Raw genomic sequence first — 17,141 nt, forward strand, 5'->3', positions numbered from 1 at the left:
AATACATGGTTTTGAACTTATAAGTTCAAATAATGTAATGTGATATAATGCTTCATTCTTTTATTTTTTTCTAAGCCAACATGTACAGTGTGTTTAATTGTAGAAAGCATGTACTACGTAATAGTATCAGTCCAGAAAGTCATCCTTTTCAAGCTTTCTGGATCATGAAATTATTCCAAGTTTATAGTAGAGAAGTGAAGCTAGGAATCTTTTCCAAATGGATACTTAGACACTGTGTGTCATAATTCTTGCAAAAGTCTTCTAAAACAATTCCAATAACAACACGTAAATGTCTTTATTACAGATGAAACATTTTCACTGCTTGAACTCAAACTCAATTACACTAATGCAACATGTAACATTACAGCTCTTACCTCTGTGTAGTTTGCGACAAAAAACTCCACACTTGACTCCCAGCTGGGATTTAGAGTGCTGCAGACATAATGCGTGGTCTTGACCTGAAAATGACGGCAAATAAGGCATGGTTCTTCTCACACAATTGCCAGCCCTTTTCTTTTCAACCTCTAGCACACTGATCTATCCGTTTGGCATTCCCCTTTCTCTATTGGTTACAGAGTTAGGCAGCAGGGAGAAGGTTAAAGCAACCCTTGGTTCATATTTACCCATGGGAATTGTAATGAACTTGTCTTGAAGTTCTCAGCTGAAACTGTTGTCTGTCTCATTTCAATGTCTTGGTGTTTCATAATTGCCGATGTATGCCCTGCTCTTGCAGTTCTGTCACCAATTAGAAATGGTACAGTGAAGTGTAAATGACAACCAAGGAAGGACAGGAAAAAGAAAATGGGCAACCCTTGCTCATGAGATGTAATAAACTTGTCTCCACTGAGCTGAAACTGTTGTCTGTCACGTTTCAATGTCTTGGTGTTTCATAATTGCTGATGTATGCCCTGCTCTTGCAGTTCTGTCATCAATTTGAAATGGTACTGTAACATTCGAAGTGTCAATAACAATCAAGGAAGGACGGGAAAAAGGAAATGGCCATTCCTTGCTCATAAGATGTAATAAACTTGTCTCCACTGAGCTGAAACTGTTGTCCGTCACATTTCAATGTCTTGGTGTTTCATAATTACTGAAGTATGCCCTGCTCTTGCAGTTCTGTCATCAATTAGAAATGGTACATTGAAGTGTAAATGACAATCAAGGAAGGACAGGAAAGGGAAATCACCAGGGTAAGACCCTTACTCATGAGATGTAATAAACTTATCTCCACTGAGCTGAATCTGTTCTCTGTCACATTTCAATGTCTTGGTGTTTCATAATTGTTGATGTATGCCCTGCTCTTGCAGTTCTGTCATCAATTTGAAATGAACAGTGAAGTGTAGATGACAATCAGGAAAGGGAAATGGGCACTAGTGGGTGTAACCGATTATGAAAGTAGAATAATTGCTTGACATGCTTCGAGTGACAACAAAATCAATCTGTCAGTGAGTGGATGCGCAGGAAAGAAGCATTGAGGAACACATCCCCAGATTAGATAAATTTCGTAAATGGTAAGACGTTTTAGACAGCATCCGCTGTCTTTTGTTGATGTGACTTGACAAGGAATTGGAATTACCATGTCTTGAACCTAACCTCTGAATTGATATGTTTGTAACTCCATTTCCTAGTCCAGTCACTGACGAAAGTCAGCGAACGCTGTCTGAAACGTCTGTTTGTTTCCAAATTTCTCCAGTTGCTTGAGTAATTACTGTTCCCTTGCGTATCTAATCCCATGGATGTCTAACCTTCATCAATACATCCCCAGATTGTACAAGTGAATCAAACCTTGGACAATTGCTGTTCTTACTACACCCCTTAGTAATAGTATGTCTGTCATTGATATCCAACCCACCAATTTCAGTCAATTGTTTTCTAACTATATCAGATTTGACTACGAGGTAGCCTTAACTTGTATGCAGCTTTAAGCTAGTAACAACAATCTATTAATTGGGAACATTACCGGTAGAGAGATTTTGATAGATAAGAGACAATGTTGCAGCTTAAGGAAACTGGCTTTTAAAAGCCCAATGACGTCAAACCCTTCTGTAGGATTGTTCGTCTAAAAACCCGGTTACTGTAAGCACTTTTCCAGCAGCAAAACAAAAGCAGTGCTATATATCAAGCATATATTTCTAGGCATCATATTTAAAGCTAACAGCTTTAAAACAACTTTAGGTAACACCTGTCCAGTCTTACTCACTAGGCTTAAGTTTTTTCGAAGAACAGTTATCATTATAACAGTTATAACAGTCAAAACATAGAATAAATTTGCATTGTAAGGTATATAACTATCAAAACAAAATAAATTTGCATTGCAAGGGCTATGATAATAACCAAAACATAAAGTAAATTTGCATTGTAAGGGCTTTTACAATCAAAACATAAAATGAATTTGCATCATAAGGGCGATAACAATCAATCAAAACATGAAATAAATTCTTATTGTAAGGACTATAACAGATTCAAAAACTAGGTAGCAAGGTAGTATATGTATGCAGCTTTCAAAGCACGTTTGGCTATGGCAAGCTATGCATCGGAAACTTTGCTGAGATAAAATGTAACATAACAACAGAGCTCATGGTCCGGGAGAGATTGATATATGGAGACCATTTGACAGCTTTACTGGGAACAGAGTCTTAAAATCCCTATGACGTCAAACCCTTCTGTATAATGGTTTGTTGAAAACCCAGACTGTACGGCTGTAAGCCCTTTTCCGGCACCCAAGCAAGCAGCACTACTGGGCTATACATCAAGTATATCTTTCAGGCATTCTTTGAATGATAATGGCTATAGGAAATTATTGTTACATAACTCTAGCCAATCCAGATGAGTTTCAATCTTTTCAAAGATCTATTATCATAATAGCACTTCAAGTTTCATCACCCCAACTTCTGAGGTGCTCAATCAAAACAAATTTAGTTCCTAATGAATACAAAAGGCTATCAATTATCTACTTACAAATCTCATTTGTTGAAATTTCTTGAAAGCCTTTGGTCCTGTGTTATTCCTAATTATATTACAAATCTATCAAAAAGCAGCTTAATCATCTAAAATCATGTCATTATATCAATCATTCATTTCTCAAGCTCCATAATTTCAAACACAAGTACAAACAGGCTTGCCTGAGTGTATTTTCCGTGAATAAATAAGATTTTTTTTTAAATCCTTCATTGACTAAATGACCAACAAACCTATAGAAATTGAGTTTTTGATTTTTAAATGTTACTATAACATAATAACTATAATTATAAACATGACTAAGACACAAAATAATGTACCACTCTTGACTTAAAAACAAGCAACAAATAAAAAAATTGTTTTCGTTATGGTATGAAGGTTTGCAATTGATTGACTGTAAGTATAGATGGCAGGAAATCTTTCTCAAAATAAACTCTAATGGAACTACAGGGAATATCCAAAGAGTCGAACCTTTTACAACCTCATCAATTTTGCATGGCATGTGTTTCAAACAAATCTACAAGTCCTCACTAATAGTGCAATGGGACAACAGATGAAGATCTTACACTGCACTCTTCCTCAGGCAATATTGATCTAGCTTTGAACTAGTTTCTGAAGAGTCAAACACTTAAACCCTTTTACAACCTCATCAACTATGCATAGCATTGTTTCAAACAAATCTACAAGTCCTCCCTAAAAGTGTAATAATCAATGGAGCAACAGATGAAGTTCTTACGCTGCAGTTTTCCTCAGGCAAAATTGATCTAGCTTTGAACTAGTTTCTGAAGAGTCAAACACTTAAGCCTTTTTACAACCTCATCAACTATGCATGGCACAAATCAACAAGTCCTTACTAATAGTGCAATAATCAATGGGGCAACAGATGAAGTTCTTATGCTGCACTCTTCTTCAGGCAAAATTGATCTAGTTATGAACTAAATTTAGTTTCTGAAGAGTAAAGCCCTTTTACAACCTCATCAATTATGCAAAGGAAGCGTTGCAAAAAATCAACAAGGCCCTGCTAATAGTGTCATAATCAATAGGGGAACTGATGAAGTTGTCACACAGCACTCTCTCTTAGGCAGTATCGAACCAGCTATGAATTAATCATGGCCTCTGCCATTTATAGAACAGGTTAAAAGACTGCTTAGAGTAAACCACGGTAAGAAATCTTGGCACCAAGACCACAGTTGGCTTTTTACAACACTTAACAGGTGATTGGGTCATTGATCTTGCTTTGCAAGAGCATATCTCTGAAAAGAAGTGTGTAAAGGGGTAGAATATACGCTGATTGGGCTGTTAAAAGAGCACTCCATTCCAGAGGCGGGTATTCTAACTCATCAGAGACTAAATTGTTATGGTTAAATCCAGTTTGTTTTGTCAAATTTACCATAAGTTGAAGCCTGAATGCAGGACAAACATTAAAGCAATCAAGTTCTTGAATTCCCCAGAGGACCCTTCCTACAATGCCAGAGTTCATTGTTTCTTACAAAAGTACCAAAATCTCTGTTTTCCAAGACTGCAAACCTTCTGTGTACATTCCAGAATATGTGATACTAGTAGTCACTTGACTGCTTTTGTTGAGGTTCTGGTTCGGAATTGTTTTGACCAAGGACCTAAGTAGTGCGTGAAGATAAGACGCAAATCCTAGGTTTTCTCGTTAGTTTTGGCTCCCGATTTTTCGGCTATCGCTATAGCAGTGCGTTATCTTTTATATTTCCTGAAAAACCCGATCTTCGTAGCGTTTTACGGTTTCCGAGTTTTGGTCGTCCGCGGGTACTTCCTGGTATTAGTGCGCGATGACGGTAACGCGGCTTTGTCGCCTGATTACCCGAATCATGCGTTCTATGTGCGTTTTGCGTGGTTTCGCACCATCGGGGATTGCGGAAAACGTATCCTCACGATTTTTTTCATTTTTCCTAATTGCACAGACAGAATGATGACCTTTATTTCCATATCAGTCATTATCCTAGGAAAACTTTTATTTTCCTTCCAGCGGCCTTGGAAGAATGCCCTAAAAATAGCAGTTTTGGGGATGAAAATTCCTTTTAGTGACGGTTTTCACTAAAAATGACGTTTCCACAGAAAATATCAAATTCGTCTGTCGTTCGAAGATAAGTCACCCCTATCCATCAGAAACACTGAATCGGCCGAAAAGGGATGTTTGGAAAAGCGCTATTGCCTTTCTGGGAACGAGTCAGGTCGGCCCCCAATTTAAAAAAACAACTCCGAACCGAGACCTTGAGCTTATCGCGTCTATTGTTAGTGAGAAATTGTGCCCAAAGTTGGCTATGCACATAGAAGTGGGTCCTTATGGGGGTGAATGGATTTAGAAAAGGATTATTGTTAAAAAGACAGCTCAGATAATTTAGCCAAAATTCGGGTGCATTTGTATTAAAAAAAATTATATAATTCCCTCTTCTGGAGTGGAATGCTCCTTTAAACTGGACAACTGTGTTGAGGCTCTCACCTTCCTCTTGTTGCAGAAGACGATACAGTAGGGATCTGACAAGCCATTCCTGTCCATGGACACCAGGTCCATTCCACTGTGGATGTGCACGTACAACACTCCAGCCACTACATGAAGAAGAAATTTTTTTTAAATGTTTCAACAAAGAAATTGACAATCATTGATTTGATCCAGAATCCTTGGAACATGATAATATATAATGTTACTACACCTTTCATGCAACTACATCTGCACCAGTGCATTGCAGGTAGGTTTTAAGAGTTCAGTTTAAACTTAACTTTTCAATCTGACTATACAAAAAGGCTTAGATAACCCAAGAGTCTACTTTACTTGTAGGCTGAAAAATGTTGAGCCGAACATTGCTCGTCCATCAGTATCAGTATAGCATTATGATTCCCATCATCTGTCACTGATAGAAGGAGAATGATGGCCACAATGATGATCATGGTAGATCTTCATCTGACAATCTTTGACAGACTGTCAATCATCAAATTGTTTGCAACCATATCTCAAGCTTTAAATTTCCATGACATCCTATAATCAATACAAAGCTGGTGTGTGTATGTACATGTATGGACCCATTGAAAGGAGACCGTTCAACAGTAAACTGCTATCTGATTGCCTTTCAGCTCTGCTACAGGACACCTGATGCCAAAAATAGTCTTTACTTTTATTAGATGAACTAGAAATGCCGGAGGGTAATGTGCTGTAACTGACACTGCCTGGGAGATCTCATTTTGAGCTTGTTAGAGAGGCACCCCCAATTTCTGTAATGGTTTTTATCACCTTGATCTGGCTCCTCCTTTGGGGTAGTACCCTCCATCAATCCATCCAGCCCAGTTGTGTTAGTGAGATTGATGGGTGGGAGGGGGGTGTACTCCATGTGCAGGAACAGTTGCGAGTTCACGCCTCTCTTCTGCAACACTTCTTCCACTCTGTGGCAGTGGAGAAAAATTGATAAAATCAGCAAGCAGATTATTATTGAAATGAGACCAGCACTGTGGACTAATGCGTCTGACCGTTTACAGCTCAAAGATATATATCCAATATTTTGTGAAACACTTCTCTATTACACAACGGATCATAATGACCCCCAGCGGGAGTCTTCACTCTTCGTTGAAAATGAAAAAATCTCAAGATTTATTCTAAAAATCTCAAGATTTTGTGGTAAATCTTGAGATTTTATGAGACAATCTTGAGATTTTATGAGACAATCTTGAGATTTTATGAGACAATCTTGAGATTTTATGAGACACTATATTGAGTAGTGCTGCAAAATTGGTATTCCTCATGCGTTTTTAAAAACCAGCTGTAGCTTAACCCATCTTCCTCTTCTTTCAGCCAGTCCAGTCTCAGGAAAGCATCTGTGCGTCTCTGGAGGTGTGACTTCTGTTGTGGCTCCCATTGCAACTTAAGCACCTTAGCTAAACTTAGACAATCCTACATTTTCTCCATCATTTCCAAGAAGCGAGAAGAATTCAAACCTGTACAAATGTATGCTAGACTTTGTACTCATGTACATGTTTGTAAACATGGCTTTGTTGTGAGCTGTACTTAGCCAAGATTGGCAAAAATGTACAATAAAGGTCTTCAATCATTCATTAATCTCTTCATCTCCAGACAACACATGGAAGGTTATGTTTTTGAAAAGAGAAAGACATCCCAAAACTTTGAAGGTGCAACAACACAGATGGCAAAATGCAAAATGAGGTTGTATGAAAAGACAAACTCCACAGAGACTATTTTGGTACAATACAAACTGGTAGATTCCCCATATAGTTGATCATCAGAAACAAATTTTGATCACACACAAAAAATTATGCTTCTTTCCAAAAGTTCCTATCATGATGTCTTAAAAGCATAAATCTATACTATGTCAGCACTGGACATGTGGCAAAAGAGTTTCTGTACATGCATGAAAACGAATAACACTACAAAATTTATTTCTTACTGAGTTACCATGATCTCAAATTTTGTTTAGTGAGGGGAAGAACAAGTAAGCAACTCTTTTCGACTGAACACTCTAGCTGTGACCTTGGCAAGATTGTCTTTGACCTTTACCATCACAATTCCACCTTCTATCATCGAGTGTTCCCAGCAGGATTCCTTCACAAGTAACAGTCTGTGAACTCTTAGCCAAGGATCATGAGGCAACGGCGCATTTCCAGAGACTTTTGATGGTCTCAGGTTCTGGGTGAAGCACTAGATCAGGTTATGCAGTAGTCCAGGACTGGCCTTTCGTTTACCCACTGCAAACTGTAACGAGGTCAGTGATTGGGGTCACCTTTAACATTTTCAATCTTCTCACTGTGAGTTGTTGGCATTTGAAGTTTGCCTTGGATATCAAGATGTGAACAGAGTGTCTTATTTGAAGTTAGACCAAAGCTAATGAAGTTCATTATTGTTGCAATGGCCAAGTGAGTAGAGTATTTCGCTTTGCATTTGGTAGATCATGAGTCTGATAACCAAAGACTTCAATGATGGTATTATACTTTCTCTGCTTTGCATGTATTTGCATGGGTATGGTAGTTGAACACACAAACCACTTAGTACTGTTAGTGATTGCACAAAGCTTTGTGGGCCAAGGGCTATCAAACCGGTCAGCCACTCTATGCAACATCTGGTGATGGAAGTAGTTCAACTTTAATGAAGTTCCTTGGGACTTGTTCTCCCTCACTTTCCTCCACCTGGTTATCCCCAGTGATGTATATGGTTGAAGGAGACTTTCCCATTTAGGTCACAGTAAGCATCATGAATTTCCTTGGGTTGACTTTTAGCTGGGTTTGCAAAGGCCTTTTGATGGAATTGATTCAATTGACCTTGCAGTTTCCTCTGGACCAATGATGGCAAGCAATCAGCAACTAGGCTCCATCTCTACAATTGAGGTGGAGGTCTTTCAGGTTCTGTCATCACTCAAGGTAGGAATCCTGAACTGAACCCAATGGGACAAGACTTTCTAAGCTATCCAAAGCTATTTCTTTTGCACAGGTATCTCTAGACGTTTGTGTATGTTGTCAACTATCTATTTGAAATGTGATCAATCAATGGAAAGAAATTGAGACAGTCCAATTTCTTGTCTTTTTTTCAAATGTATCAAAATGCCTTGACTTCAAGTTGCTTCAAATTCCCTCTTTACAACATATAAGCCCTCCCCCCCAAATTGTATGATGTCAATGCTTTTTGTTCCTTCTGTGGCTGTATCAATTGAAGCCGTGTGAACTCTTTGGTAGTCTACCCAAAACTCTCCTGCATAAATAAGTCTAAAAGGAAAAAGCACTTGGAGACAGCAAACTTCAGCCATTATGCGTGATGGAAATTCTAGGCGTGACCTTGCCTTTAGATTTTTCAGCCGTCAAGACATGTCCTAATGCTCGGCTCTCACAGCTCATCCTATTGGACAGCTCTGTTCTCTGGTGAAGCATAAGATCCTCAGAGGAGGTAACTGGATTCCTTCAAGCTATGTGGACTTCAATATGCTGCTCACATTATGAGCACAACTGTGACATGTCTGTGATCACATCACAGGACTATCACAGAGCAATTTTCATCAGTTTGGCAATGCAGTTACTGTAAATGCAGAAATGTTTGCAATGCTTTTATGTTTGCAGTATTCGTGCTGAACTAAACCACCGTGAAACTTTTTGCCCACCTATGACTGTAGCGCTACTAATGTTTCAACCGCGAACTTAAAACCAACGCAAAACACTCCATTTTCTCCCTACCGTGAAATAAAAACCACGCAAACTTAAGTGCATTTTACACTATAATCGAGTGAGGACACTCTTACAGTACTTGGTGGCAGCAAGTTCAACTCTCTGATCTGTACCTACATATATAGCAAGTTTACCAACATTTGGTATAACACACCAGCTTTGCAGGCACGCAGCTTGGAGGCAGCTGGCTATATCACACTGAACGACCTGTCACACCTAGCCTTTGCACATCTGTGTTATCTAAAGCTCAGAATCTAATGAAACAAAATGTAGTCATTTACAGTCTAACGTTAATCTAAGACTCAACGATCAAGCAACATTAACTGCAGAACCACAGCCATCAGAGAATGTGCAAAAGTGTTTCGTTGCTCTAGTTAAGACTTCTCTGAAATTTCTGCAGAAATCTGCACAGAATTCTGCATATGGCCACAGAATTCTGTGTTTTTGTACCTTATGCAATATTCTGTGCAGAATTTGGTGCAGCATTCTGCAGAGTTGACCTTGTGGCCTACCTATGTTACCTAGTACATATCTATAATCACCATGTGTGTCATATTTAGAATAATAGTACTTGTTAAAATTAGTAGAAGAAATCACAGATTGTTTGGAATTGGATTGTGTGGGATTTAAAGTGACGCCTGTTAGATCTAGCTGTTTCAACATGTATTTTGTTATGAAACTTTCACTACTAATAAGATCAAGCAAGCTGTTGATTTGCGCTAGCCATTCCAGGCAGAGAAAATTAGTTTTCGTCCTCAGTCAGTGAGTAATGGATGTTGAGCTCAGCGGTATCAATCAGCTGAAAGCGATGTTCATTAGGTGCAAATTAAGTCGGGAATCGCGCCTGGGGAAGCAGGTGGCTGTATTGTATCCTCCCCGCCCCTTTCCTTCTCTTCGTTGCACTAAGTAGTTAGCAGAACAGAGGTAATGACTCTGGCGAATGATTTATTCCCCACGGACGTTTCTCATGGGTACGACGTGATTAGGACTTGTATGCACCAATTCCCTTGCACCATACTTTTTGGTAATTGCTGTTGCCATTGACTGATCTGATGGAAATAAAGTCTGGTTCACCGAGGCTGAACAAACGAAGATTTTCTAGTATGCATCACTTAGGGTTGGATTCACTTGTGGTAAGCCATGCAGTTAGTAAGTGGGGCATTTGCTGAATGAAGAAAGGAAACCAATAACATATAAATCAGTAAAAAAATCACCTAACCTTTGAAGAAAGTAAATTGCACCAGCTAGCTACATGTACCTATGAAAATAAGAATCAAATGAAATATCTCAGGCTTCTATAAAATATATTGAATTTTTATGGATTTCTTGCTATGTTTATTATTCTGAAATTTTTGCTAATTCAGATGGATTTTCCTGCCCATAAAACTTTGGACCCAGGCCAAGCCAACTTTCCCATCTTGACAATCTCTGGTTGAAAAATCTTCTGGCCTCACATCATCTCACTCTACAATATTCAGATAACTGCGGACACAAACCAACACAAACAAACAAATGCACTGGCTGAAAACGATAACTCTATTTTGACAGAGGTAAAAATGTACGCCCATTGAGCATTGCATGCTTAGCACGCAAACCTGCAAACCCTCTTGGCCATGGCTTCATCCCATTAGTTATAAAAACAATTATTGTATTATTTATTGATTCAAAACATAGTGCTTTGGAAGTCTATGTCATATCATGTTAGGAGAGCTACATAGAGTGCCAACTTTGCTTTTCATCAGCTTGTAATAACATGTAACACTTTCTCACTTGATTCCAAACTTCAGAAAATGAAAGATGACAATCATAACCGACCCTGGTCTCTGGCTCCATTTTAAGTATCAAAACTTGATGACAAAGATAATCAAATCCAAGGGATAGATAGCAAGGTAAGAAGATTCTTTGCCTTCTGCTAATGTAATTCCTTTGGCTCGCAACCCAAGGAGGCTGCAAAAATTATATTTCACTCTCACAACAGCAATTGTTCAGCACCAAGGACATGGACAGCAAAAACAACAGGAAGAAAAGTGTTCTATATATACGTCTGTTATTAATATACATCTCACATCGTGAGCACAGTGGGGTATTCCTAGACCATGGTCACTCCTTGCCAATCCGTAAAATAGTTTCATCAGGTTGGTAAGTCACTGAATAAAAAGACTCTCTGCACACAACCACGTCATTTATTCAACCAACGTTTTGTGACCAACTATCACCTTCTTCAGGGCAATTCTGCCTGGTTCACACTACACTGCAGCACAGGTGTTGCTGCTTATAGATGCATGCATATATCATGAAGTCTTGAATGACTGTAGAACAGTTGCAGCAAACACAGCTGTGCATTTGACCTTTTGAAAGTTTCATTAATGTTAAAGGATTTACATCACGCTCTAGTAACTCAGCTGGGCCAGAAAATCCTTTAACCTGTCAACAGCTGTGCTGTTGGCACTTCTTCATAGTTGTACTGCAGTCACATTGATGTGACATTAGGTGTTAGCTTTAATACAGAACGCCATGGGAATGGGAACCAGTAAGTGCCAAGGATTTTAGAGATCTATGGATCGCAACACCACCATAACGGTTACCGGTACATGATGTAGGGGAACTACAGCTGCGTGCATTGGGTGATTTTAAAACCAATCAATTTTATAAGCCCAGCCACCATAACTGTAGACGTCTCAATGTGGAATCAATATCACACACTATCATATGAACAACTGGATCCATCTCTAATAGCTATCAAAATTCAGAGAGTTGCCACATTTATTCTACGACCTTCTTCTTTGAGAATCAAGTATACTTTTTGGCCAAACTAATCTAATTTGTTGGTTCCCAGAATTGACTGCTTCTGTTTTCCCAAATTGAATAAACATCTCCACACCTCTCATTCAGGAACGTTTACTCACTACGAAAACATTCTCAACTTTCCAGTATAGCAAAATGGTCTAACTGCATTTACAAGCAACTTACAATATGGGTACATTTATCATTGCTGTAAAAATTTTCAAACAACAGGTACATCTACTGTACAATATAATATGATGGTTGGTTGTCTTTCATAGATTTTTATTAAAGCTGAAAACTTGAATAATCGTATTATTCTTTATGCTATGTACATGTAAGCCCCTATCTTCACCCCACCCTTTTTGAAAAATTTTCTGTTTTCTTTTCTTTTGCCCCGTTGCTCCATATTTTTCTGAAAAAATCTGAGACTCAACAAATCAAACTGGTGTGGCCTTACTGTAGTAGATACCTAATGATATCCATCAACATTGCAAACTATCACGGTTCCTATACCAAAGGCTTTGACCTAAGCTGTTACATCAATTGCTGTTAAATGCCTGATTTACTATTCTCTGTCAACTAAGCAATTATGTGGCTTTTGTATTATTTCGGGCACTTAGTGGCAGTGCCACAGGCACCCCCTGAAAGCCCTGTATTGATTTATGCAGGCGATCATGTACAGGTGCCAACTGATAAGCTCAAGGACCCTGGCTCTGAGGTATATTGTGTATTGATGGTAAAGTGTTGAAGCCATTCACACTACTGTGCAAGACACTCACTAAGACATCTGCTTCATCATCATCAATAGGTTACTTACAAGTCTCACTTAGATTCAATTTATCTATTTCCTGCAAAGTCAGTGTAAGGGTCCATTTGTATATTGTGGAATTGAGTAGAAATAAGTATAAAAACAATCAATAATAGCTGGAAAGTTCATTTCAACAGAGATGGGGGACAAATTTCTACAACTTATGATCCACTGCTCACATGTTCTATCTGCATAATGTGACGTCACAGAAGCAGTGGATTCCTCATTCCTTGACAATGGCTTGAGTTGAACAGTCAAAAACTTGGGTAAGACCAATTTTTTGTGTTGGAAATTACAGTTCAAGTTTGCTTCAGAATTATCATTTATCATAATAACAGATGTTACATTTAGGTATCTGGCTTTTTGCATCTAACACCTGGTACAACTGTTAACGTTACAACATTACACAGAGATTCTGAGTTTCTGTCAAAGTTTGCAGAGCTAGAGCCTGTCGTAGTACCTTTCATGCATTGGTAGGAGTGTTTGAACTTCCATGCACAGATAAAAACGTAGCCAGTACACTAAGCTTATTAAGTTCTCAGACAGGCTTGTAGGGATCACGTTTCAACCTCAATTCTGTAGGGCTGCAGCCTGGTATCCAAACCTATTATAGCTGCCAAGTCTCTTCGTCCTCTTAGTTAATACACAAATCCTATTTGCGTCAGTGGACAAAGAGACTCGGCAACTATGATAGGTTTTGATACTAAGTTACTAGGGGTAAGTCTGTGAAGCTAATCTTTACAAATTTCATACCCTTCACATTTTTCATACCAATCGTTATCACACTTTGGTTCACAATGGAAAGGATCAAGTCCAATAGCCCTATCAGGCACACACAGAAACTGCCTGGGGTAGATACATGTACTCTTGATCTTTATACAGTAGCCTTACCTTTCAATTGACTTTACTGGGTTGGCTGCAACATTATCAAAATCCCTATAACAGTTCGATGTGACTCGGCATGAGATATCAGTAAGAATGGTACACACTGCAATCATTGGCTGCCCACATAAAAGGTAAAATGTGGACCATTGAATGCAGTAAAATAGTCAATCCCTCTTTCTTACTTCTTTGGCTTTTGAAATTGCATGTGATCACATTGACATCTGATTTCCAATATCGTTACAGTACGAAAGAATTTGGATGGCCTCAACAGTGATTATGCACCAACTTGGTAGACTCTCTTAAACCTTATGAAAAGTAAGTATTGAGAAGTAATCTTGCCATTCTTTACGACTTGTAAAAACTCTATAAACCTGTATTAATGTGTACGTATGTTGAATGCTACATGCTACAGTATGCGATACAGCAGTGCTACAAGGTCTCCTCAATTATTCTGTAAAATAGGTCCTAATTTGCAAAATATGCATTTCATTATGTTAATCATCCCCTAAGGTACCCATATGCCAAAAACCATAAAATCCATCAATCTCTGCTTGAGTTGTCCACACCAACAAAAAGACCCACTATAGTCTATAGTTCCAAACAAGCTGCTAGGGGGCCCAAACGTACACCACTAGCCCCCTGCCCAAAGAGATACATGTATTCACCACTTAAAATCACGACCAAAGCACCTCCAGAGAACATGCAGAGTGCTAATATCTCAAACAGATTTATCCATAAGCTCAAAGTTACGCCAACTTGTCCCTATCCAAGACAGCCAACACAGCCAGATTCACTCCTGGGCCAATAAGTAATAATGCTGATCCCCAGCCAGACAGCCAGCTCAATAGTATACTATAATCGAGCTCCTGTGTCGGATGATAACTTGGGAAGGTCTACACTTCTCATCCCTGCTTTAATTGGCAGTTTCAGGCAAGGCTTTAGGAAAGACTGTTAAGTGGAAGCACATGGCCTCAGGGCAAGGTCAGGCAATGAGAAGCAATTTAGGTTGATGGCATGCTCTATCCCAGTGGACCTGGTCTACATGCAAATGGATATGTCTACATGCTGCAAGGACTTTGACATTTCTTGAACTGTGAGGGCAAAACAATGTTTATTTCCCCTGAGTGAAATAGTCTGAATCTGCTAGATGGCACTGTCTTTCAAATCTTCTTCTTTGACTTTTGAAGATTGCTCAGGGCACAAAATACATTTTTCGGATAAGTTGTACACATGGCAAAAAAAATATGATAAAAAAAGGCATTTTACAGCTTAAGTATCAATTTTCCAATATTTGTTGCAATATACGGTATATATTTGCTCATTTCGAAGCTTCTTTGTACAAATTGCAGTATGGCTGCAAACCTTTTCTTTTACAAAAATTGATGCATGCGCAGATGTCATCCATATTATCAAGTCAGTGTAGCTGAATTAAGTTGAGAAAGCAAATTCCACAAAGTTTTAACGTCTGCGGAATTTGTTTCCTTAACTCTTGAGATATTGGATCGGAATCAGGCCAACAATACTTGTGAAACAGATACAGTGGGCTGCATCAAAGCTACCCATGGATAAATGGGTGTAAGAATACAGATACTACCTTTGAACGAATCCCTCACGGATGTAGGCTACCTTACCTGTAGGCTAGGTTGTCAGATGTAATGATTTTTTTCTGTTGGATATTTGAAGTGTTTCAACAGAGCAACTTTCTTGTAAGTTTTGATTTAGGGCATGCTGCTTTTAGGAAGATAAAAACAAGTGATGAAACTCCCCATATGTTACATGTTACATAATAAACGACATCCTTCCTAAAATTCAATATTGAAAGATCTGCTGTTAGGATAAAAGGACAAATCAAGTGTCTAAAGTGACAGACAATTTTCGGCTCTTGGTGGCAAATGTACGGATGTTGGCACATTGTTTTTTGTTGTTGTGTGAACTTGATTTGCCAAAGAGGCTCGGTGGGCGTCACTCAAACTGTTACGCTACACCAACACCGATATTGACAGCAATAACAATTCCTTTCAACGTAGCAGTTAAAATAGAATCAAAATCATGCCTGCTGTAAATGTCAGGAATTACCCTCCAACATACAAAGTGCTTCATCAGATTTCGTTTGCAATTACTCAACGAAGGTCATAAGCCTGTAAAAGTGACAGTGATAAAACTGACTTTCACCAAGCAATCCCTGTTGAAGTGATCAAGGTGTTTTGTTGCCTCCGCTTTTGTGTTATGTCATCTTCACGTGAATATGATAGATTGGGCAACAATAATCTATTGCAAACAGGTTTGCAAAAGGTGCTCTAGCTTTAAACTATGGTCCATGGAGACGTTTGACTGAGGCTTCAATTGGCCAAGTGGCAGGGATAGGCTAGCGGACAAGATTAAGGGTCATGGGTTCAACTCCTGACATTCTTGGCTAGACGTTGTCTCCTTGGGAAAGGCACCTAACACCACTTTCCTCACTCCTCCCACGTGTAAAAATGGGTACCTGACTTTGGGAGGTAAAAGGTGGTGGAAGGAGATGTATGGTCTCCACTTTCCAATGTCTTTCCCTAGACACAGTGGACTAGCAACTCATTGCCCCTACGCTACACCCCCAAACACTATGTGACCTTTGCTTTTACCTTACCAATGAGGATACTATGTTTCAACAACTTTTAAACATTAGCAACTAACCAGGTCAAACTGTATCATAACTAGGCATTGCTTGCAACTGATTGTTTTTCATGTGTACTGCCAAGTAAAATGGATGTGCAACTAACCTTTCTTAACATTAATCTGCCGTGTTACATATATACGCCACTTTGAAAAACATTTAGTACAGCATCCAAGAGTTTACATAAACAGGAGTGCATCAAACTGGGGGACGTTGGGTTGGAGATCTCTTTGGATCAATCTTTTTAGGATGGCAGAATTATGTACCCTGGTGGAATTATATTAGCAGATGTTACAAGTTTTACCTAACCCAAATATTGTTCTGAAAAAGATTTACTGGCAAATTATATCATAATGCCAAAGGGGCAGAAGAACGAGTAATGATTAAGGCCCTGTTCACACTTGGTAAAATCTATGCAAATCAATTCTTGCTTAAGGGGCCAATTGTGGTTTTGTAGGTCACTGATTAGATAAAGGACTTGGACAGAATAATGTTTTGTCGGGGACCTAGCCATTGGCAACTTTCTGACATGCTGTTTTGGCCGCAGTAAGTGAATCTTATGGTTGACACCAGTGTGATGATCGATTTGCAAAGATTTTGCCAAGTGTGAACAGGGCCTGAGAAAACCACAATTCGCCCTTTGAGGAAATTGATTCGCATAGATTTTGCCAAGTGTAAACTGGGCCTTTAGCACTACCTAATTCTTGCCCAAGCTCAACTCTTGAAAAGTTGGCTCTTCGGGACATGAATGCAAACTGGCAAAAATCTTTCCAATTTTGACTGACTCAGCGTTACACTAGATAATCTTGACACATCTCATGGAAAGTCGGCTTCATGGCCTTTCAAAATTAACTATTTTCTAAGGTATGT

The 17,141-nt window shown here is 38.9% G+C and overlaps 1 protein-coding gene across 7 annotated transcripts in view; it reads right to left on the reverse strand.

Moving 5' to 3' along the window:
- The window catches only part of LOC136432504 (uncharacterized), a 105,851-nt gene that overhangs the window by 18,983 nt on the left and 69,727 nt on the right, over window positions 1-17,141 (reverse strand). For all 7 annotated transcript variants that reach the window (XM_066423824.1, XM_066423826.1, XM_066423825.1 and 4 more), the window contains 3 exons: window positions 6,215-6,363; window positions 5,429-5,535; window positions 375-458 (listed from right to left, as the gene is read on the reverse strand). In XM_066423824.1, the coding sequence (XP_066279921.1) occupies window positions 375-458; window positions 5,429-5,535; window positions 6,215-6,363 (340 nt within the window). The remainder of the gene's footprint in view (window positions 1-374; window positions 459-5,428; window positions 5,536-6,214; window positions 6,364-17,141) is intronic.

The sequence above is a fragment of the Branchiostoma lanceolatum genome, chromosome 4 (assembly GCF_035083965.1).
Source record: "Branchiostoma lanceolatum isolate klBraLanc5 chromosome 4, klBraLanc5.hap2, whole genome shotgun sequence".
Lineage (NCBI taxonomy): Eukaryota > Metazoa > Chordata > Leptocardii > Amphioxiformes > Branchiostomatidae > Branchiostoma > Branchiostoma lanceolatum.